The following is a 21,094-nucleotide window of genomic DNA, read 5'->3' on the forward strand; positions in this document are numbered from 1 at the left end:
CTACCTGGTCACTAGCCCCTTTTCCAACTATAATAATACAATTCCTATCACCAAACCCAGAGACAGAGCACCTTCGATTTCAATGGGCAAGAGACTTCCTTTTTTTCATCTTTCAGCAAGCAAAGTCTCTACTAGAGACAATCTGCCTTTTCAAAGATAATTACAATGTATTAAGAAATTATTCTTGATAAATAGAAACTTTAAAACTTATGGATGTACAGATTTCCATAGCTATACTTCTTTCCATAAAATAAAAGCTTAAATGCACAGAAACATTCCCGTGTTTGAGAAGAAATAACCTTAATAATCAGCAACCACCAGTTTATGAAACTAAATTAGGTTAAACATGGAAAGAACTTGCACAACAGATCTATAGGTATTCAAAAAGCATTTCTTTGATGAAGAAGGACATATTTCAACTATTGTCAGGAAACACCATCAATACAAATTTCTCACCCCCCTCACCCCCCCAAAAAAAGGAGTAACATACTATTTCTTTTGGTCCTCTGGGAAAAGGAAATTACAGTATCAAAAGTCAATAACTTAGCTGGATCTAATCAAGCATTTCTTCTCTTAGGCAGGCAAGCTATAAGTAACCTCTGAAACAACATGGTCTCTGCAAGTACGTTCTGCTGACTAAAATCCTCCAGCTCAATTGTTCTTATGCCTGAAGCAGCCGCAGCTCATCATATTTATAAGCTACAAGTGCTAGATTGACTGTTTAAAATGCATGGTCTTCATTCTATAAATACCTCTCAAAAGATTTCACCTGATTACATACTGCAGTACTTTCATTTGTGGTGCAAGTATTTAAGCTGTCAACAGCTTATTTAGATATTTGCAGAGATAAAATGGGTATGCTACTGAGGTGTGTTAAGTCAGCAGAGTAAAAGAAAGCTTCTCCATTGTGTGTTTAATAAACAGATTATTAACAGAACTGGTTGCTTTACACATGTGTCCACCTGGATTAATTCTGGTGGCACAGCGATGTTAAAATGCAGGAAAGCAGGATGTTACACATTCAAAATTGGCACATCAGCTGAATGCCATTCAAGAGCTCCACGTAAAAGTTAGTGGAAAATAACAGTACCTGTATGGTTTAAGCGGGCTGTGCTGTGCTGCTGACCTGCACCTTCAGAAGTTTAGCTAGGAAACTTTTTTGCATCCCAATTAAAAAGACAGGCAGCCACCGCATTTCATATTTCCTTCAACAACAGAAACAAAGTGAATAGTACAAAAATCCCCAATTCCTTTGACTGCTTATTTCTCTCACTTGCTGCTGTGCAGGCATGTATTTTTTAGGCACAAAATGGTGAAGAGCATAAGAATGAATGACAGTAAGTAACTAAACATGATTTTTGGAAGTCCAAACCTACTAAAAAACCCTAAATTGAACAACACATCTGTGTGCAATTTATATACATTTTTTGATCTGTATTTAATACATTTTTAAAACATAAAACCAGAGGTCTAGACAGGCCTTTTGCTACATATCCAACTTAATCTCCTCATATCTGTCAGCACATTGTACTTTTTAAACTTGAAAAATAAGGTGTTGCTAAATGTGCCAATTGCAAGCCATAAAAGCACTACATTTATACCTCTCGTAAGATCACACTTCTAGTTTTTTCCAGAGGTTTTATTTCACTTATTGGACAGTCCTCAGGCTGACTCATCAAGCCTATAATCTCCAACAGACTGCAGTCACTTCTGTGCACAAACTTGCCTCTCATCTTGCATTGAGAATTAAACGGTTTGAAACATATAGTTATTTTAGGTACATGCAATTAATGCATATTTTAGTATCTGTGGCAATTTTTCCAAGAAATTAAAATGTTACTCAATTATTTGAGTGACAAAAATCAGGAGAGTCGACTTTCCCTCTACATCCACAAGGAAGGAAGCAGGCAAGCACCTTTCTCTCGTGGAGCAGCACTGACATCCAGTGGTTAGCAAACCAAATACCAAGTAATCATGAATGCATTGTGTTTGAAGTTGTATTTTACAGTACTAGTTTCCTTATAAATTTTAGGCACCAGAAAAGGAATAAAAAAGACCTGAATTTCCAGACTCATGCTTTAGTTTTAAAAGATGGGATTCAAGCAGATACAGGCATCCAGGCAAAAGCTGCAAGCTACTGAAAACTGGGATGGAGCAGATTCAAAGTACAAAAGAGTCTGTGACAGAGGATTTAAATAAGTTCCAATCTCCACCTTCACCTCCTGGGTCCTGTCCTGACCACATATGGTAGCGCGGTGCCCTTTCAGGTATAGCCTGCAGGCCAGAGGTGCTGATATGCTGTGAACCGTATTAGTAAACAAACTCATTGTAAAAAAAATCACTTTGATTTATTATTGGTGTAGCTGAGAGGACAGTACATTGCAGTGGATACAGCAATGAGAAGGCTGCATCCTTAAGCTTGTCTTGCCTCTATACACTTCACGTAACTTCTCCTGACTCCTGTAAAGGGGGCAAGAAGGAACAGGCACGCATAGCAACACTTTCTGTGGGCAGTGCTGGAGAGAAGGGCAGCTCTCTTTGTTTCTTTTCCTCAGGGAACTCATGGGCAAAAGGAAGCAGCACCTTCAGATCAGTTCATGAGTAAAAACTTCCTGTTCCTAAATCAGCACTGAGGGAAAACATGGACTGATTCATCAGTGGAGCAAGAAAGAACCTTTTGAAAGATACCAGTGACCTAATGGAGAAACAATGAGTAATGTTTCTCCTGACTATTAGCCCGCATGCTTAAGATGTGAATTAGTCCTACTCCCTCCCTCTCCAGTACGGGGAGGGAACAGCACTGGCAGACACTGTACTGCACCAATGCCCCTATCCCTCAATCATAAAGTTGTGCGCTTACCACAGCAGGAGAGGAGCCCTTTTACGGGGGACCCCTCTGCACAGGAGATCTGGGCTGGAGCACGCCTTGGCTTGAGAAAATTTCTGCTCTTACAGCTTTGTACTCTGTTCATTTGTTTGCTCTAACTTGTGTCACCTGGCCCCACAAAAGTCATCACAGGTACATGCTCCAAGGACTAGACAACCCTAAAGCCTCCCTGTTAGCAATCACCTATGTTGCAGGCATAGGCTCAGATTTCCTCAGGCTAAAAAAAGACCAAGATAGAGGCTGCTTCTCTGGAAGAGCACTCTAGTCATCAAGCAAAAATGCAAGAAGCAACAAGGAGAGCAGCTCAATGGCAATTTAAGGGTGTGCTCCAATCAGATAACTTAGAAGGCAATCTGAGCCAACAGAAGTGCTTCTCACGTCATCCTTAATTCCTAACTTCCGTAGCATACCAGCACCTAAGTTCTAGCAAGAAGTGTTTAGGCTGACCACTGATTCTCAATCCCAATATGATCTTCCGTAGGTCAGCTAGCACCTGGGCACATCAGTCCCCTCTATGGTTTTTAAAGCAATGTACTTGTGTGCTCAGAACCAAACGAAGCAGCACGAATTTCTTCAAGACAGCAGGCATCTACCATTACATTCCTGTAACTGCTCCAGCAGCTAACTCCCAAGAAGCTCAAGTCAACTGTTCCAAGATGAGAGCCCTGAATCAGTACAAAGCTGAAGGTCTAAATTTAGCATTTATTCTGAAATTGTAATTAACAATAAAACTGGAATCTCTCCTCTCCATTAATATAAAACTGTTCACAATTTTAAACTGTATTTTAAATTTTATTCCATGTTTAAAGTGGTATGAGATTCATAGTGACATCAGTTATCACCTACTGATAATTGTTTCACGGTGCATGCATTTTTCTCACTCTTAAAGAGGGTGTAGCATTAGCAGAGCCCAAAAATAAGTTATATGAGCTTTGTTTTCATTTGTAGCTTCCTCTTCTAGTAAGACCTGTTCTTATCATACAAGGAGAGTGATTCAGCAGACAGCATGCTGTTTACATACTTCAATACTGAATTCAAGGCTGCTTGTTATTCTAAATCATCAATTTATTATGACTGCTGCAGTAAGCTGCATCTACCCCCTAGGAAGATGGATAAGAGTTTCTTTCAGAAAACACCTTCAACAGTTGCTCATCTGCACAGTAAACACAACTGAGGTCCTAGGTGAGCCCAGCTGCTTGATGCCTGCAAGTCACAAGGTTCATTGCTTAAGTCTAAGAGTAGGTAGAAACAGATTGCAGAACTGGGCATTTACTTGTTAAGATACAACTGGGTAAAGCTAATTTACACTGGATTTTTTACCTATGAAACCTTACAGGGTATTTTTATGCATCATCAACATCAATAGAAGATTTTACTAGTCAACTTACAAAATGGGTTCTGGAAGATACATGAACAGACAACCCAAGAAGGACAGTTTGATCAGCTGAGTTATTTTCTGGTTTTCCCCTCTGGCAGACAGCTGCAAAACCTCTACTATACACTACCTAACAGCTTAAACCTACGCTGAAACAGCATTTTCTTTTTTTAATATAACTACAAGCTTTGTCTATTTCCATTCCTTAAGTAGCCTGCAAGGCTACGTGACTAAACTTTGTTAGTAGTGCCCCTGGGAGCACAAACTACAACTCTTATGCCTTTCAAAGTGCCACACTCCAATTTCAAGGCAAGGTTTGTACAAAGACCCCCTATTAAGGTTAACAGGATAATTAAAAGAATAAACTTCATATTCTTTTTAAATCACAAAATTCTTGCCCAATACTGAAAAAGCTGAAACAATAAACACAACAGGGCAGCTAGGTGGCTAAAATAAATTCCCTTCCTCAGGGAAGGGGAACCAAAGCCGGTTTTTGTTTAAAGTGGTGTACTATCTTCGCTCAGGTCTCAAGTCCTCCTGCAGCACACTGACACAGCGTGCACTACTGCAAGGAGGAGATGGGGCAAGCGCATCACTCAGCACCAGTGCAGGACACGGCTGGAGGCTGGCTGCACAAGAGCTGTTTGTTGCAATGCACTTTCCACTCCTCTCTGGAGCAGCTAGTGCTGTGTCCTCAGAAAACACTGGTAAAAAGCTACAACTTGCTGCATATGGCAATTCTTGTCACTTCTTCACTGAGGTAGGCACTAGTTTATGAAGCCAGGGCTTGATGCATTTGCTTATGAACAGCTCAGATAAGAATGGAAAAGGAATAATTTTGGATTTATCAAACACTGACAAATTTTATTTAATATAATAAACACAAAGCTAAAAATAAGTTTGAGGCATTGGGTTCAGAGAGATATTTCTCATCAGATATTAAACCCTGAAGTTCCTGCCCATGCTCAGTTGGACTTAATTATAACTTAGACAATTCAATTTTATTCAAGTGCTCTACCACAGTGAGTTCTGTTTAACAGAACAAGACAGAGCATAAGAAATTAATTTATTTTTTTAGCTTCACATTCAGATTACAACACATTTGACAGAATACTTCCTTCATTTGCCCCAAAATTTCTATAATGCAACATGGCACCTGGAGGGTTACACAAGCCACTGCAGAAAACATCTCAGACTTTTCTCTGCCCTCTCCTCTGAAGTCAAGGTTTAAGGCAGAATTTAAATATATTCCAGGTGTTGTGTATTTTTATAAAAGAACCTATTCAGAGCTCCGTCTTCTCATCTTAGAAGCACGCACACAGGTAAGTAAATCCAACTACAGCTGATACTACTTCTTTGTGGAAACTTAAAATGTGAAACACTAGCAGCCAACCCTAAAAAGATATAGGATCCTTCTTCACTGTAGTTTTTACTTCTGGCACCAGAAATGTTAACAAAAAATGCTTAGTTTGCTTTAAGGTCAATGCCTGGAACAAAATTTTTCTTGATCACAAGGGAATGTTCGGACAATACATGGCTATTTACATTTTAATCACATTTTTTTCACTCCAGGAGGAGAAAAAAAAAAAAAAAATCACCTGATTGTCAACCCCAGCTCTAAGGCGCACCAAAATTTATGTGCATACTATAACACTAGTTTTCTTGGTTACAGAACAGTTCCAGTATACTATGTAGCACTTGAATAAAGGATTTTTCCCAAGTCACCATGTGAAATGAACCCAAATCCCTAATGATCTATTTCCACTGACATAGATACCAACAGTAATTACAGAAAGCTTTTTTTGTGTAACTGTATCAAAAATGTAATTTGTACAGTGCGATAATTAAGGAACTAATTACATTCCTGAAGAAAACAGGCTCCACTCTATTCAATATTTTGAGCTTTTATATTCAATCTCCTTAGATACGACGAAACTGACTGGAAAAAATACTATAAAAGAACATATTAAATACATGTTATCTGCCCAGAGTAAAAAGACCATCCATTCCTAACTGGCGGCCAAGCCAGTTTCACACTTATTTCACACACCGAGCAACTGTTTATAACTAAAGGCTTCAGGATTTTTTTTACTTAAGTCCAGCATAAAAAAATGTTCTACGTTGTCTGATACTTTTAACAGCACCTGAACCAATGTATGGGTCCAATCTGTCACCATCAAACTATGATAGGAAAAATATCTTTAGCTCTGATTTACTAACACACAGTTCTGCCTGTGTGTATCTTAAGTAAAGTTGGAAGTCTTTATTTTTGAAAGAATTCCCTCCTCTGCTTATACTAAAAATAATGACAAAATAAAACAAACGCCCTTTCTAAACTACACGTATGATTAAGAACAAGCCAATTGTCATTCCCGTTTGATTTGTTTTATAAAGTGTTATGAGCTGCAAAAACAGTTGTCCAAAAATACATTTCTATACAGAAGATACATTGTACTCAAGCAAGAAGGAGTTATTTTTTCTAGTTTTTTTCAACAAAAGTTTACTGCCAGTTGTTCTCTTTGAACTAAAAAGATGACCCATGGCAACAGATCCAATTATTCAAGTATGAAATTGTATGGCCCTGAGGGCATGCCCTGTAAGAGCAAAATTCATTAGAAAGGAGAAGTCAAATCAGATAATCCACAGAAGAAAAAAAACCACTTAAAACCATTTATTTTTCCATGATTGAAGTGACAGATGTGTGTGGGTGATGCAGCTGAATTTCTGGCTCACACTGGTGAGCAGACAGCAGCTATCTATTGTCATATTGAAAAAAAAACTCTAGTAAAAGATTAATTTGTCTCATGCAATAAACATTCACAGAGACTCATGATGCTTCTTCTCCCAGGCAAACTATACAGAATAAAATTCCTGCAATATTTGTCAAAAGAAGCTGTCAAAAAAGTTTAACTTAAATAGACTTGTAAGACTAACACCCTCTGGGTCAGTAAGAAGAATCTGTAAGCTAGCCTTCCATAGGCTGGATAACAACAGCACATGAAGCCTAGGTAAAGCATGCTGAGCACTGATTCTTACAGTCAACACAGTTAATTACCCTGGCATAAAATCTGATCAGCAACATGAACATCCCTGGCTTAAGGGCTCTACAGTAATGTCAGTTAGTTAACAGAACAGATAGGGCGTTTCACAGAGCATCTCTTACAGTATATTTTAAGAGAATCCTTCTTGCCTTAAATTTCAACCCCAAGTGCAATGATCATGACTCAAACCCAGCAAAACATACTAATGGAAACAGCAGATACAGACTGGGGTGTTCTACTGTGAAAATGAGCCCATAAAGTAAAAACTTGCACAGCTTCTTACTGTTTTTGAGATAAAATTAACTACAAAGGGACTGCTTCAACTAATGCATTGTCAATAAGTATTTTTTTTTTCAGAAACACTTAATGCAGCAACCAGGTGCAGCTCCAGATAGACTCCTCCCAGAGCTCCACTCTTGCAGTCTTCACTGTTCTGGTCCATCAGGCAGTTTTCTCTTCCTTTTTGACTCTTTCATAAAGAAACCATTATTTAAATGTTTCCTACCATCTGCCATGAGAAATTCATGACTTCAGTTGTTACAGCTTTGCAAAAAAAGGGCCCAGGAACTACTTCTTTGAGGACAATCTCTCCCAAACACAGGAATAATGCATTCCTATGTGTAGTTAAGTCAAAGAGACATAGCAGAAAGCCCTCCTGGCTGCACCAGGAACTCCTGATGGAGATTCAGTGCAAGAAGAAACAGTATGGAAGGTAGGTGTATGGACGGCCTGCTTACAAGGAGTATAGGGATATTGCCTGAGCATATGAAGAGAGCATTAAAAGCAGGCTCCAGTAGAGTTGACATGTGTGAGATGGGAAGAACAATGAGAAAGGCTCATAGGCAAAAGGAAGACTACTACATCCTGCAACCATAGACTTCATGCAATTGGACTTCTAAAAGCAATAATCACTCACCTAAGTCTCTATTCTAAACCTATTGAATTGGAGGGCTGATTTTGCAGCAGGTCTCTTCAGTTAGGCTTTTATCCACAGCTCCAAATGCCACAGCCTCATTGGCTTGCACTGTGTCTGCTTTACCATGCCTGCCTTCAGAAACACTACGGAAATTAAAGCAGACTGGAAGAAGCACAATAGAGGACTGGCCCAAGGACTCAGTCAGAATCTCATACCCTCAGTCACATGGCTGAAAGGACAAGGACAATTTATTTCTGTATTTTTTTCCCAGATGGAACAGAGAGAAAATAGCTAGATTTACCACATTTCTAGGCAATAGCAAAAAAAAAAACCCCAAAACACAAACAACAAACACCCAAAAGTAAAGCTTCATTAGACCAGTGTGTTTTGAATTCATTAGTACCTGGTGAAATTTTTGTAATTGATTTACTTTATCTAGGAAGGACCGTCTTCTCTAAAATAAACCAGAACCAGATTACTAGAGTTTTAATGTGCCAGGGATCTTCTAGCATGAAGACAAGGGTAAGACATCAATGTAACCATGCAGAAGCACTGGCTGCCCGAGCAGGACTCAGACAGCACCTGCGATGTGTATGACAGAACTGGAGCACCCCCAAGGACAGAAAACACAAGCAGGTGACTTCCACTGCCTCACGGGAAACAGTAAATATGAACTGTGCCACAGACGCTACCGCTTCAGGCTTCATTAACCAGTGTTTCTGGGGGGCACATCAGAAAACCCACAAGAGAAGCAGCAAATTTGGAGTCCACAGCACAATGTGGAGCTCAGCTGAAGCTACCTGTGTAGGAGCCGTGTTCTAGTTGTAGCCACAACACGCTGAAGCTCTAATGCCAAAAGACAGGTGTGCTAGTAACACCTCCTTTTGAAAAGGGGAACTATAAAGAAGTGGGTAGGCTTATTGAAAAGGATAAGACGCTTTCAGTAGCATGGACGTTCTTCAAAGGCGCCATATTTGAACCTGAAAGTGTTTATCATTAATCATACAAAAAGGCAAGACCGGAACTAGAGAAAGCCAGCAAGATTAAAAACTAGATGCTGTTAGTAGTAAGACTTTAAACACACAGGGTGGTGTCCAAACAGAGGAAACGGAAATAAGCACTAATTCAGGAAAACTGAATGTAAACAGTAAGATAGATTAAAAAAACCCCTGAGAAATAGTTTACTGAGGTATAAAAGCTGCTATTGAAATATCTTTTTCAAACACCACAGTAGGATGCCTGCTACAAAGTCTGTTGGGCTGACAGATGATCAAAATGAAAAGAAACCACTTCAGAAGCAGGAAAGCTAGCGTAAGAATTTCTGTTGAACTCTTTAGCAGTGACCAGTGCCAGATAACCAGAGAAAAGAACACAACAGGGCACTTCCTACTATATGCTCCTACCTTCACCTACCTAAGGCTTAGGAACACTGTAATTCAGGGACAACAGATTTGCATTTACTGAATTTTTCTGCCATGAAAAGCCTAATCACTTTTTTCATCTTTCTTTTTTTTTTTATAAAACCTTTATCTTTTTCTTTTTATAAACCTAGTATTTCCAAAAGAATGCAACATAAATTGCCAAACTATTACAGTATGAAACTACTGCCGATACCAGCCTTGTTATCAAACAGAGGAGGAAAACATGACACCAATTTTTATAAAAGAGCCCTGTAGAGCAAACCACTAAGTTTGACTTCTGTGTTGAAAAGAAGCTAATAATAAACAACAGAAGTAATAAAATATAGACACAGCTTTTGTGGAAGAAATCCACGTCGCAGACACATTATCATCTTTTGAAAAAACTATGTGGACATGGGTGATTCTATTAATAGAGTAACTCAATTTCCAAAGCCTTCAGTGAGGTTTTTTGGTTTCATTACAAGTGAAGTTCTTCACCAAAGTATGGCAGAGCATGATGGAAGATCCCTTAGATTAATAACTGCCAAGGTATAACAACTCTCTATTCATTCCAGTTTTTAAAGGGAGTTTGTGACTGTAGCAGCATAAATGTGCTCAGGTCCAAGTTGTCAAACCTCCTCTTCCAGGTCAGTAATGAACAATAAAAAAAGTTCTTGCTTAGTTGCAAGTAAAATGAATATGAACAGCTGCAGAATAATTCAAGGACACTACCAAAGAAATAAGCTGGCAGGAGAGCTCATTGCAAGTGCAAATGCACATATATACACTCTTCTGCATGTAATCAGTGATAGCCCCTAAACCTAACATTAACATTCAAAACAGAAGTCTTGGAGTAAAATATGGATAGCTCATTAAACATTTTAGCTCAAAGTTAATGAAAGGGCAAATAGTATGGTAGAAATAATAAGAAAGGAATATGAAAGATTTATACAGTAGCTTGATGTACATTTCTCCGATATGCCCAGATCACAGGACAGCAGAGTAACAGAGGTACAGGACAGTATCCTGGAGGAGAGGTTAAACAAACACCATGTTCTTCAGCCTGAAAACAGTCACTGATTTCAGGATATCATTAAATCCAAGAGTATAAATATATTTTAAAGAGAAGTCTATGCAAGGAAAAGAGGTCTATGAAGTGTGGCAATCCTGTTGCAATATCTGGCTCAAGTGTCCCCATCCACTGGTGGCCAGGAATGGTATTTAGTCCATTCTTTTACGTTTTCTCCCAGATCTAGAGAAAAGACTGTCAAGAAAAATCATCTCTAGTCTCAGTATAGCTGTATTTTATAAAATGCTCTGGACAAGTGGCTCATTATGCCATGTTTTATTATGTTCTTGTTTTTCCTAGCAGCAATTCTCTTCAGCTATGCCTTTTTTTTTTTTTTTTTGAGGGGACACATCTTGTTACCTGATAGCACTCATCTTTAAACCTAGGTCCATTTTTTACTTCCTCAGGATGGCAAGTTGATTTTGAATCCAAGATAATCCAGAACTTTATCACTCTTATCACTCTTTTTTTTACCTCTGTGCAGACTCCTTAAATCACACATACGCAAAGAAAAAAATCCAGGGAGCAATCAAACCTATGTAATTCTTCCCCAAAGCTCACATTAGCTATACCACAGGTCTCATAAGAGGCAGGGACAATATGTAAAATTCAATATAAATGACTGCTTCTAAAAGTAAAAGACTGCCACCTACCAGGATAATAAAAAAAGAACAAAAAAATTTTTTTTTTTTTTTCTGGGCAGCTGAGACTGCCCAGAATCACCATCAAAGTTTCCACTGAATCAGTAAAGGCAGCTAGCAAATCATCTTGGCGATGTGTCCAACTCCAAAGTCAAATCCAAACATAGTAGGACTGAATCTCCCTTTACTGGCATTTCTTCCTTCTTCCCTCTCCACCAGGGACAAGCCCTAAGACTATATGGCTCTAAGACTATGTGGCACTGCAGTGGAGAGTCGGTTCTTGCAGCACTATTCCACTTGTGCTGGCACTGCCTAGGAAAGCATTTGGCATACTTCATGGAACAAACCTGACTGCTTAGGGTGACACTCAAAAACTCTGATGCCTTAAGTAGGAGAAGGCTCAGGTGTGGTCAACCTGGATTTGAATGTCTATGAACCAATAACCCAGTCTTTATCTGAAAGATCTTCCTCAATTAGCAATGCCAAGATAACACTAACCAAAGAAAGTTGATTATACTGCTCTTTGGTAGGACTAAACTGAATGCTAATCAGTCTTATCAACCCAAATGGCTTTCTGAAAATACAGATTAGTGGGAGGAAAATAAGAAGTGTGCATCCAACAGGAAATCTGTTACAGTTTTCACTGCATTTCTCACTGATACTGAGGGATGATCAGGAAAGTGAGTATGTTGACACGTAAAAGCCGATAGCGGTATCAGCCAGTCTTACTTTGCTTCCCCTCTCTTCTGCTGTTCCCAGGAGACACATGGCAGCTATAATCCTTTAACCTATTTAGGGCAATTTAAAGCCTATTGAGTATTCAATACAAAATATTTGATATAAAGTTGTCCGAATGATTCCTTTTGTTCACATTGGTTTTTGTGCTGTCTTATTAGCTTGCTCAGAATATGAAATAATAAAACCTAACTTCAATTTGAGCTGCTGGCTTTTACCTCTGTGAAGACTAAATGCAAGTGTGCTTGAAGGAAACCATCCCTCCTCTTCCTCAAAGTATGTGAAGTACTTAATTCTTCTTTGGGAATTTCTATTTATAACTCTCCTTCAGAACAGAAGTAAAGACAAACTCTGAGACTGCCAAGAATACTTTAGGAAGCTCTAGGTATGGAACTATGCAGTAGATACATACACTCTCTGATGCCTTTCACCTTGGGGAAATACAGAGGGCAGAGAGTATTTGAGCTCTGCTGCTGAAGATATGTCTACTAGTCCAGGCAGAGGCGGTCCAGTCCCACCTTCACATGACATGCTGCCATTTCTGCTTTGCTGTCCTTGTGGAGTGGGGAGTGAGGAGGGGAGTTCATTTCCCCCTTCCCCTCTCTCCAGGGGAGGCAGGGTTAAAGCAAGCTCTGTTAACATGAACTCCTGGGATTAGCTCCTCTTGCTCAGTTAATCACCTTCAGGAAAATGGCTTTTCTCAATGAGTTTCCTTGGTCCTTTTGCACCCTACAAAAGGGGCCCCAGTGGGTGCACATGCTTCAGCTGAAGAAGCAGTGTCTAGGGAACAACCTCCTAGAAGAAAAAGCCAATCTACGCAGGTTACCCAGATTGCTTCTTCCCTTTTAGAAAAATTTCTTCAGTGTGCAGGTCTAACTGCTGACCACAGCAAAGAAAGCAAACTGAAGTGAACCCCAGGACAGCCAACACTTCCTCACCGCCAGCAGTGGATGGGCACAGTCCTCTCCTCTGGGCGCCAGCAAGTGGAAACCTTTAGAGAGTCACCAGAGGAACATGGCACAAAGGAAGGGAAATGCCACACTCTGCGCACTTCAGTTCCTTTCAATAAACATGCACCAGGTAGTAAATTCATGCAGCTGTACGTGCAGAGGCATGAGTCAGACTCACAGCTGGCCAGTTCTCTCATATCTTGCAAAATGGAAAACCACTCCCTATAAAAGGCCACAGCTGAGCCTCAGTAACTGGCCAGTGATACAGTCCAGAGGTTGGCACCCAATCCAGGCACTGGAATAGCTCCATTGCTAGGGATGAGGGGGAAGTGCCTCATACCATACCTAAATTCATATACTATCCCTTCCAAATGCCACCTCAATCCTCCCCCTCCAAATAAAAAAACCCAAACAAACAAACAAACAAAGTCTACCAATCAATCAGTTCACTCAGAGACCTGTCCTTAACTGATATTTAGCAAGGAAAATGGTATCAAATGCAGATTAGCTTGAGAGGAGATTTGGCGTCAGCACATAATGAAGATCAAAAGAGACTGTAAATTTGTTAGTAATCTTTGAGCAAATGTTAATAACTTTCCAGAATTTCCCCCACCAAAGCAGATGCCCTCCTAGCAAGTAAAAAATGCTTCTTTATGACAAAAGCAGTGAGAGACTGTTAGAAGGCTACTCTTCTGTCAGCTCCAAACCTCAGACACCACTAGGGCAGATCTATACTTCTGCTAAGGCAGATAATTAAGCAGAGTTCTTTAAAGGCAACAATATTTCTTTGTTTCTGCTCTCTTTTTTTAAAGCACTGAGGTGAAACCAAAACTGAAAAAACTAACTGCAGTATCAGAACACCTGCACAACATAATAAAGAAAAGTGTTCTTTCTTAAAAACAAATCTTAAGTTATGGATTAAGAAAAGAAAACATGACTACGAAGACTGTGACTGGACCTGGAATATGCAATTACATGCAACTGGGCACCAAAATGAATGACTTCAGAGATAAATCAATATAGATTAAGTATTTATGAAAAGAATAATTGAAACAGCATTAAGAATAATATGTAGAGAAGTTTGGCAGAGTACAGCATTCTTGCCTGTTAGGACAAGAAGCCTTAAGTAATTTAACCTAATTAATATTATTTTAAGCATCAATTAAGATATATGGGAAGAAAATAATTAAATCTCATAAAAGAAGAACTAAAAGAAAATAAAAATTTGCTTACTCTTCTTGACGCAAGTCATTAACGCTCCGATCTAGTGAGATCATATCACTTGCCACCATATTAAACCCAAACTCTTTAATGCTGGCTTGAATGGATTCTTTGTAATCTGGTCCTAAAACATATGGCTTCGCTTCCTCTCCAGGGCCACCAACAACTCCGTGAGGCTCAGGCTCTTTGGGTTCAAAATTACCAAGGACTCCAGGTCGTAAAACAGGATCTCCATATACAAATGTCTGAGGCTTAAATGTGAGATACTGCCTCTGGATGATGTTTTGCTGTTTATCACCACCACCATGATGATTTAGTTCATTTTTGGCCTTGTTTTTCCTTCGAATGGATTCCAAGTCCACTTCCACACCTTCAACATGAGGCCAAGGTACCACAGGTTTGAACTTCTCATTTCCTAGTCCATGGTCTCCTTTGTTCGGCATAAGTCTGTTGGCTTCCTTGTCATCCTATGCACACAGAGAAACAGCAGGAGATCGTATTAACTTATGACTCCCTATTTATTTAAAGCCAGTATCTTAACACACTGAGAGTTGCTACTAAATATATGTCAAACAAGAGGGGAAAAGCCTCTGTTTAGGGGTGGAATAGATGTTTTACTACAGAAGTCGTCTACTGGAGAACATCACCAGCTGGTTTCCATACTTACCTTGGTAAGCAGGCCCTGGAAATGGAGTAATGTCCAAAGCAGACCCAAAGACCAAATACCCACACAGGACATGTTAACTTTAACACAGTCCAGGCTGCACACCAAACCAATGTGCAGGGAGGAAGGACAGAGCGTATTAGGAAGGTGAGGGTGGTATGGCAGCAGATAACGATGCAATTCAGAGCATGGTGTCATTGGGGCCATTCTTGGACAGGGTGTTTCTGCGGCTATGCGTACCAGCTGCTGAGACCTCCACAGGGTCTTAGTGGATGCTAGATACGGCCTCAACATGCTCCTGAGCTGGGAAAGAGTGCCATGACTACGTGTAATCTGGCACAAACATCAGCAGCAGCCTCAAACCACATCTAATCCCTATGCTTAACGCCCTCCCCTCCCTTCCTCCCACTAAGCATCACTGCAATAGCAGCGCTGTTTGTAGAGCTGTTAGATAACACAAAGGCACTGGTGACAGCAGGCAAAAATGAGGTGAGGCCCTGATCTGCTCTATGTCACACCTGAGGAAGCAGCTGCCACAGGCACTGACACTGCATCCATGTTTAAAGAACTTTACGATTTTACAGTACTCCTCCCTGCCTCCCCACCCAGAGATCTCACTGAGAAGAAGGGCTAGGATTTCAAACACTGCTCAGAATGTTCAGTGATCACTGAGGCTGGTGGGGTTAGAACAAGGATGGGTGAGTTTGGAAGAAACCGGACAGAAAGGCTCAGAAGTGTCTGAGTATGAAGTCTCTAGAGTACATGAGCCACAACCATGAACACTCCCCACAACACACAGTCACTGCTATTTCCAGTACTGTCATCCAAGAGGACAATAGGGAAATATTGTTAAAATTTCAGATTTTCTGCTAAAATAATCTACTCATAAACAGGAGAGATATTAGATCACACCAAAATATGCAGAGAGCAATGAACACATTTTAGCAATGTCTCACTACATATTCCCTAATACAGAATCAAACAAAAAATTGAGATCAGGAGAATGTCACCTATTAAAACCTACTGGAGGCACGAACAGCCTCACAGTTAGATCAGGTTTCTCAGAGGCTTATCCAGTCACACCCCAAAAATCCCAGGTCTCTCCGGACAACCTGTTCCAGCTGCTTGACCAGTCTTACAGTGAAGGTATCCTTCCTCATACCTCAGTATGAGGAGTTTCTCACGCTGCACCTTGTGATGATGGCCTCTTGTCCCCTCAGAAGATTTTATTTCCATAGCCTCTGTAACCTCACTTTTGAGGGTGAAAAGATGCAATTAGATTCCCATTAGTCTTTTCTCCAGCCAAATTGAGCCAAGCTCCGCTACCCTTTCCATGACTGTCATGTGCTGCAGTTCCCCATTTGTTAACATCTCTTTTGTACTGGACATCGCAGAAGGAAAGACCAGAGTCCTCCCGACACAGGCTTGATAATACTATGTATTGGGAAACAAACCACATCCCTCTGCTTGGTGGCTATGCTCTTCCTACTGCAAACCATTATGCAGCTTGTTTTTACTGCTGCAAGGACATGCAAGGGTACAACGCTGACTCATGCCCATTTTTAGCTAAATCACGCAGTACTTAGTACTACATTACAGCATTTTTTTGACATACCATTCTTCAAAATAAAACTTTAGACGTTAAGACAAATACAGTATAAAATAGTTCTAGGTTAACACAATAGCAACAGGAGTCAGACTGGCTCCTATTAAAAAATAAAGTTTTGTACTTAAGAAACTTTCTGATCTCCTTGCTTGTTCTAGTTTAAACAGGGAAGATGTACAAAATGCAGAAGCGTTACCTTATTCTGTTCTTCCATCATCACATTTCTGAGAAACTCAAAAGCTAGCGTGAGAAAGGGAAGGATAAGGGCATGTGAAAAGGCACATTTTGCAAGGAGGTGGAAGGCAGCCATGGATTTACACACAGCCCTGAGGGGACTTACGAAAAAAGCATCATCTCTCACTTACCCAGGAAATCAAAAGGAAGGCTTTGCCACTTGTTGCCAACTCACATCTAATTCCTGCTCTGAGTGCAGAGGCAGGTAAAACAGCCAACAAAATGGTGGGCATCATTGGGAAGGACGCTTAAAGAAATCATTTTGCTGCATAAATTTTGAGGCATTGAAGTCTTCAGTAATATTTCATTCTGATCTCCACATCTGAAAAGGAGTTACAGCAAGTACAGGATAGGGCAATTGGAATGAAGGAGGTGGTGGACAGGTGCCTTAAGATGAAAGGCCAGAAAAGCTGGCCTGTCACCTTAAGACTCTGAAGTTCAGAGATGTGATGGCTGAGGAGTGTACAATTGAGTTCAGAAAATCATGAAAGTGACAGACAAATTGAATGGGAAATCACTGTTTACTCTAAGCATGAGAAACAGAAACATTTGACAAAATTGACAGGGGAACAACTCAAAACTGGTTTTTACATGGTGATCTTCTGGAATATGCTCCACAGGAGGCCGTGGAGAGAGACAGCACCCACAGCAGAACAAGGGATGAGACAATGTGATGGATGACAGGTCTGTAAGTGGGCTGTAAAAGGACTGGGACTAAAAACTCGAATTCAACAGTTGTGGATTCCTCCTCCCAAAAAGAAGGGAGCATAGAAAGTAGCCAGGTTTACATGATGCCACTTCCAGACACTATCCTGGACCACTAGTCTCAATCACGCAGGACCTTTCATTCCACCACCATCACCTACAAAACAGTTACGAGCTTCCACTTAGCCAGTTCCCTAATTGAAACATAACATTTCTCAAAGTAATTTGTTTATTTTTCTGTTGTCAGAACTATGACTTATCTTGTATTAGACTCAGCCTCATTATAACTGTTATGTACAATTTGCATCATGATGCTTTTATTTGCTGTTCCTTTGTAGACACTAAACATATTCCACTTTTACAGGCCTAGGAAAATATTCCATAAAACAAGAAAACTATATACAAACACAGACATAATCATTCACCTCTTTCCTCCAATTTCTATGTACTTAAGACAAAGCTGATGGAAGCCATTTGTTGTGGGTTAACCCCTGCAGGCAGGTCAGCATCATACAGCTGCTCACTCCTCTCCCCACTCTGGTCACAAATCCACAACACAGCATCAAATGGGGTGCTATGAATAAAATCAAGTCTGTCTCAGTCTTTTATGGGCATTTTTGAACAACAACAACAACAAAACCAAAAAAATCTAGCAGTGTTTAAGTGCGTGGTGCAAGCCACAGCTCCTGTAGGTTATATGTTTCTCCAGAGATAACAGAGACAAAGATTTTCCAAATGCCGTCCAGAAAAAAAAGCAGACAAACCACAATCAAAGAACTATTTTGGTCATCGTATGAGCCACAATGCCTCAGTTAGGAAGGTTTAGAGCTTTTATTCTCATTCATGTACTATGAATAATGACTTCCTCCTCCCTTTAAAAAAATAATTTAATATAAAAAAACCCAAAATAATTTTTAATCAGTGTGCCTCACTGATTAAAAGTTTGGTTCAGCTAAAAATGTAGTAACAAACTTATAAAAGATTCATACACCAATACCAGTCAAACTGGAAGGCACATATATTAAAAAAACCAATAAAACACAAACCCACAAAAACCCTTCTAAAGTGGAAAAAACATGAGTCTTAAAATTATTTGAAAAACTCTGAAAAAGACAAATCAATTTCAACAAGGTGATGAACTGAGGTTGATGAAGAAGTGAGCACGGCATATATCTAAACACTACATTTATATACTGTCCAAAAATGAGAGAAGCAAAAAAATCCATGAATTCTCTTGCATCTGAAGACAAACATCAACAAAACCTCATCATACCTTTGTAAAGGACACATAGTAAGCTGTTTACACACAGTAATATAGAAAAATGTCTTTTCTACAGATCCTTGTCTTTTTCTATAGAGCTAGATCTAGGATTTCCTGCCAGCCTTTCTAGTTCCAGTTCAGTGCATGCTTCTTTATTTTTTAAATGTTCTTGTCCCTCTTCGGGGGATTATGTATGAGTCACTGCAATGGGTGTTTCGGAAACAGTTACGTGATATAAATGCAGTCAATTGCTGACTTGTACAAAAGAAGGAGATATTTGGTGTAATTTTTTTTGCAAATTAGGTTCTTCCTCTATGCAAAAGGGAGGAATACAATGAAAGATAGAGGGAACATAACTAGTATCCCCCTGGAAACATGTTTCTAAATTATGCAAAGTAAAAAGAAAAACTGGGAGAGGTCTTCATGGGGTCACAATATTGGTCAAGTTTTAGGAGGGCTGGAGTTGTTGCTGGCAGTAAAATTGCAAGTTCAAAAGTTGCATAATCTGTTTTTTTTCAGTCAATCAGTACAAGACTCAACTCCCTAAAACTCCCCATGAAATAATGCCTGAAGTACAAAAAAGCAGATTTGCTTAATTTTTAAATGGAACAGTATCATATTTTAAAAAGTTTGTAATAACTATAAAACCAACTTGTTCATCTAGACAAAGGTGATGCACAAAAAATGAAAAGAGGAATCCAGTAGGGATTGACTGCATTTATATCATTACTCAAGGACACAAAAAGAAATTAAAAAAAAAAACCCTTATACTCTTAGAATATACATGTTCATATCCAGCTGATTAAAGACATACTGAGCATTGCAGGTCTGGTGTTCCTAAAGAAAAACTACAAAACCCGATACAATTTAATATTTTAGTCACCCTGGGAGACCAATCCCCCCTGTCTATTTTCTTCAGTTCAGCTTTTACCTTTCTTAAATCTTGGCTGCATTTATACCACTGTACTTAACCATGAAAGGCATATACAATATAGTTGTTCTTCTATAAGGAAGGGTCCAAGGACTTTCAATTGAAGATGAATTAGTAACTCTCAGAGCTTCCCTGATGTGAGTTCCTCTCCTATGCAAAAAAAAAAACATTTTGCATAGAACCTCTGTCACAGGTAATTTATTATGTTAGTAAGGATTTCAATATATTGAAAGTATTTTACTTTGTTTACATCAACTTAATGCAGCTACACTCCTATTTTTTTTGAAGGAAAAAAGGTCACTTGAGCAAAATTACACAGAGTCAAGCATTTTCAATTATTTGAGTAAACAGGAGGCAGTTATTTTAATTTATTCTGTTAACTTGTTCAAAAAAAAGAAATAAAAGGAAAAGAAAAAAGGACTACAAGATAGGTTCACAGATTTCCTTATTGAACAGACTTATGCTGAGGAGATACTATTAATAAAATAATGCCTGTTCTCAGCCAATCTTCTAGCACAATTATGCTCTACCAGCTAGTAAGAGAAAGAAAAAAAACACAACACGTAGTATATTTTGGTTCACTTTGAGTCATTATGTGTGGGTCTCACTTAGCAGGTTACAGTTCAGGGCGTAGACGGAAAAAATATAATGTCACACTGAATTACTTAGTCCTGCAACTCTTTTTGCACCATATAGTAGAAAAAGACTCCACAACACTCTTATGCCCAAAAACTTGGAAGACTTTTCAGCATACGGGATCAAACACAGACAAAAGGGAAAATCAACACATCCAACAAAGTATTAGAGTAGATTTCACTCTAGGTATTCACTCGAATAAATAAAATAAGTTATGATTCCTACAACATAGTTGGCTGAGTGTCAAAAGCGATCACAGGAGATCGCACTCCTTCCGCTTCCATCACCAGCGCTAAGTTCCACCCAAGCAATCAGAAGTTCTAGCTACTGCAGGACCAACAACAGAGAAGAAAGCAAAACTAAAAGCACACACAAATGGAAAACCACAGCTTCTCAAACAAGGACAAAGAGCTGGGGCACAACTGCCATCACTTCAGAAATTAAATAAAAAAAGTCCTTTTGTAATCAGTACAATTTTACCACCCCATACCCCATACCATACCATGGTGGCATCTCCAAAGAGTAAGCAATCCTATGAGACAATGACTCTATCATTCTACTTTGTGGAGTGTTGTACACAAGACTCGGTCAGAAGCCACTTATGAAATACAAACAAAACCCCAAATACTTAAAAAAAGAATTCTGATGATCTAAACAAGCAAGCGTTACATTACATGCATAATTTTTATATATACACTCTACTAATGAAAATACATATATAACTCTGAAGTGTAACTGAGATGCAAGGGCCACAATCAGCTTTAAGAAAGGGATGTCCAGCAGTGGTTTTATACTACTGTGTGTTATAATCCCACCAACATC

At 39.3% G+C, this 21,094-nt stretch overlaps 1 protein-coding gene across 4 annotated transcripts in view; it reads right to left on the reverse strand.

Annotated features, from left to right (window-relative positions):
• The window catches only part of GALNT7 (polypeptide N-acetylgalactosaminyltransferase 7), a 91,448-nt gene that overhangs the window by 25,913 nt on the left and 44,441 nt on the right, over nt 1-21,094 (reverse strand). For all 4 annotated transcript variants that reach the window (XM_069855782.1, XM_069855780.1, XM_069855781.1 and 1 more), the window contains exon 2: nt 14,248-14,702. In XM_069855782.1, the coding sequence (XP_069711883.1) occupies nt 14,248-14,702 (455 nt within the window). The remainder of the gene's footprint in view (nt 1-14,247; nt 14,703-21,094) is intronic.

This window comes from Phaenicophaeus curvirostris, chromosome 4 (assembly GCF_032191515.1).
Source record: "Phaenicophaeus curvirostris isolate KB17595 chromosome 4, BPBGC_Pcur_1.0, whole genome shotgun sequence".
In the NCBI taxonomy this organism is placed as follows: domain Eukaryota; kingdom Metazoa; phylum Chordata; class Aves; order Cuculiformes; family Cuculidae; genus Phaenicophaeus; species Phaenicophaeus curvirostris.